At 47.0% G+C, this 3,326-nt stretch overlaps 1 protein-coding gene across 1 annotated transcript; it reads left to right on the top strand.

Annotated features, from left to right (window-relative positions):
• Positions 1–1,787: 1,787 nt before the first annotated feature.
• Positions 1,788–3,037, top strand: Myf6 (myogenic factor 6). The gene is made up of 3 exons (XM_046465100.1): positions 1,788–2,306; positions 2,588–2,678; positions 2,919–3,037. Exons 1-3 carry the CDS (start codon positions 1,788–1,790, stop codon positions 3,035–3,037), a joined length of 729 nt encoding a protein of 242 aa, XP_046321056.1.
• The last annotated feature ends 289 nt before the right edge of the window (positions 3,038–3,326 follow it).

Genomic DNA, 3,326 nt, shown 5'->3' with positions numbered 1-3,326 from the left:
CCTAAATTGTCTAACAGTTGATTTCTTGCATTATCTTCACTCTATTTAAAGGAGACAAAGTGATAGGGAAAATAATCTGAAATCATGACTCCTGGAGGAAGAATAATAAGACCTTACGTTTTCTATCTGGTTTTTCAGGCAATGACTATAAAGGCCAAAACCAAGGTTGACTGTCATCCCAAGGGCCACTTATCAATAGAGGGAGTCCTTCCAGAGTTTGAGGGGAGGAAATAATATTAAACAAAAGGAAGAGAGAGGACAAAAAAAAAAAAAAGAGAGAGAGAGAGAGAGACAGAGGGGGAATAAACCTTCCAACAGCTGTACCTTTTTTTCCTTTATAAGAATTGGTCTTAGCCCTGACACAGCTTTATACTATAAATGAAAACTGATGTTCATCAAACAGCAATATGCTATATGCCTCGCATGCATGACATTGTTTGACTGAGATCTTACCCAAACTTTGTAGGTCAACCACTATTACCTCAAAGAAAATCAAGACCTAGTACTTACACATGGGCACATAAATACAAAGTCCTAAGGGCCTTGAAGAGAGTCCTTTGGAATCCAGGGCCCTTGCACTTCACTTTTCGTGTTCTGCCTCACAAAGAACTGTGTGTGTGTGTGTGTGTGTGTGTGTGTGTGTGTGTGGTGGACCATGGACAAGCTGCAATAATTAAAAAAAAAAATCTATAACCCTGCTTGTGCCTTGGTTACTACCTTTCTCATATGAATCCTATCAAACAACTTATCGGTAGTAGATGGATAGCCAGAATGCCAATGAAAAAGCAGTGAGCACCCAGTGTGTAGAATAGGAGCCATAACACAAGTACCTGGGAGGGGGCCACAGGTGCATCCCAAAAATATCAGGTAGCTCTGGGTGAGTCTTATCTTCACTAAAACTATTTTTGAGGAGTTATTACATGTATTCCATTCTCTATCTCATCCCTGACTTCATATGTCCTGCTGCTCTCCATGGAAGGAAACAGAATTCAGATCTTGGTTGCCCCTCTCCATTAAAAAAAAAAAAGGTAACCAAGGAGAAGGGTGTCTATGGAAGAATCCAGAGGGTCATTTCATAGAGCATGGGATATGAGAGCACCCTTCAACCACCCCTTCCAGCTCCCAACTTATCTTACATTTTAGTAAAGAGAGGAAAGAGATTATTTACCTGCTCCTATAGAGGCTGAAGCCTGAAAGTCATGTGTAACCTTTGAAGGACTGTAATGGTTTTAATCACAGGAATAACATCTTTTTGACAGGCAGGAGAGAGGAAAGAGCTGAACCACACTGCAAATATTAACCAGGCTATTTTGGAGCAATGGTTATTGCCTTTGAAATCTTTCACCATGAGTCTATACTTAGAATTCAGATGAGCCCAGGGGGAGGGGAATGGGGCAGTGTTAATCCCCAGTTGTTTTGAAGTTGTCTTGTAAGCAGGTTGGTGTCTAAACTGTCCAAAATGGAAGTGTTCGAGGCTTTGCTTAAATTACGGGATTCTCTCTTGTATTTTGGTTTAACCTGTTCCTCCTATAGATTGTCACTTCACTCTGGGTGGCGACACATCTCAGTTTTCTTTCAAACTAGATGTTCTAGAGAGCACTAGCTGCAGTCACATTGGGAGACTGATGCTCCATGACAGCTAAAAGTTGGATTGAATTTCAGGAGCTACTATATATAAAGCTGGGTCGACTTATGTCACCGCACTAATTAAATGCCATCTGGGTGGTTCCTCTGGGTTTTGAGTCCATCACCCAGTTCAGATCGAGTCAGAGGCCAAGGAGGAGAACATGATGATGGACCTTTTTGAAACTGGCTCCTATTTCTTCTACTTGGACGGGGAAAATGTTACCCTGCAGCCGTTAGAAGTAGCAGAGGGCTCTCCTTTGTATCCAGGGAGTGATGGTACCCTATCTCCCTGCCAGGACCAAATGCCCCCAGAAGCCGGGAGCGACAGCAGCGGAGAGGAGCATGTACTGGCACCCCCAGGCCTGCAGCCTCCCCACTGCCCCGGCCAATGTCTGATCTGGGCTTGTAAGACGTGCAAGAAAAAGTCTGCCCCCACCGACCGTCGGAAAGCCGCCACTCTGCGCGAGAGGAGGCGGCTAAAGAAAATCAACGAGGCCTTCGAGGCACTGAAGCGGCGAACTGTAGCCAACCCCAACCAGAGGCTGCCCAAAGTAGAGATTCTGCGGAGCGCCATCAGCTACATTGAGCGGCTGCAGGACCTGCTGCACCGATTAGATCAGCAGGATAAAATGCAGGAGCTAGGGGTGGACCCCTTCAGCTACAGACCCAAGCAAGAAATTGTAAGCCCCAGATGCTGCCGGGGAGGGAAATGTAAAGGCTGATTAAACGCCTTCCGCGGGGCCTTAACTTCCAGCTGCTGAGTCTCTTCCCTTACTCCTTTCTTGCCTGCCCCTCCCGTTCCCTCTCTAGATGAACCCCTTGTGACCCAAGACGACCAGGTCGCTCCAATAGGCAGGAAATGCGTACCCGGCCCAAGGAAGCAGAGGAGACACCCCCAGAATGGCCCCCCTCCCCCGGAATTTGTTTCTTTCCTAATCTGTTGCTTTGGTTTTCCCTCCAGCTTGAGGGTGCGGATTTCCTGCGCACCTGCAGCTCCCAGTGGCCAAGTGTTTCGGATCATTCCAGGGGGCTCGTGATAACTGCTAAGGAAGGTAAAGTAAAAGGGAGGGCACTGGGCTGCGCTGGAGAGCATCCCGGGAGGGAGCTGGGGTGTTCGCTCCGGACTCAAAAGTGAGCGCATGGGGCGCATCCTGCTAGAATCGCGCTCTCAGAGCGCAGGAACGTGGTCTTCTCGCGCTGTCAAAGGGGCCTCCGGCAGGGCACGGAGCTGCCTGGTTCTTCCTTACACGGTGCATTGTTGGTGTGTGTTCCTATTTGTTTCCTGTGTTCAGGAGGAGCAAACGTTGATTCGTCGGCCTCGAGCAGCCTTCGATGCCTTTCTTCCATTGTGGACAGTATTTCCTCCGAGGAACGCAAACTCCCTTGCGTAGAGGAGATGGTGGAAAAGTAACTCTGGGCCGGCGCGTTCCACGCAGCAGGAAGACTCCTTCTCCACCTAATCCTTTAGATTAGGTCACATGGCATTACCATTTAGACACCCAGACCCCAGATTTTAGGAAAGGGAAGGAGACATATTCATAAAGAAACTTGTTCAAACTCAAACGAAAGGGCCTTTCGGCTTTGGGCTTCTATTTTTGTTTTTGTTTTTTGTTGTTTTTTTTTTTTTTTGGAACCGCACGAGTGCCTTAGGTCTAGCATCCCTGTTTTGTTTTTGTTTGGTTGGTTTTGTAATATATTAA

The sequence above is a fragment of the Marmota monax genome, unplaced genomic scaffold, assembly GCF_021218885.2.
Source record: "Marmota monax isolate L192 unplaced genomic scaffold, Marmota_monax_Labrador192_F-V1.1 WCK01_AAM20220418_F8-fsc00146, whole genome shotgun sequence".
Classification (NCBI taxonomy): Eukaryota; Metazoa; Chordata; class Mammalia; order Rodentia; family Sciuridae; genus Marmota; species Marmota monax.
The sequence above is the reverse complement of the archived record's forward strand: the minus strand, read 5'-3'. Positions and strand labels throughout refer to the sequence as shown.

Excerpts from the sequence above, each read along its gene's own strand:
- Myf6 (XM_046465100.1), top strand. The coding sequence starts at position 1,788 with ATGATGATGGACCTTTTTGAAACTGGCTCCTATTTCTTCTACTTGGAC. Across the intron at positions 2,307-2,587 it reads ACAGACCCAAGCAAGAAATT|CTTGAGGGTGCGGATTTCCT; the intron begins GTAAGCCCCAGA and ends TTTTCCCTCCAG. Across the intron at positions 2,679-2,918 it reads CGTGATAACTGCTAAGGAAG|GAGGAGCAAACGTTGATTCG; the intron begins GTAAAGTAAAAG and ends TCCTGTGTTCAG.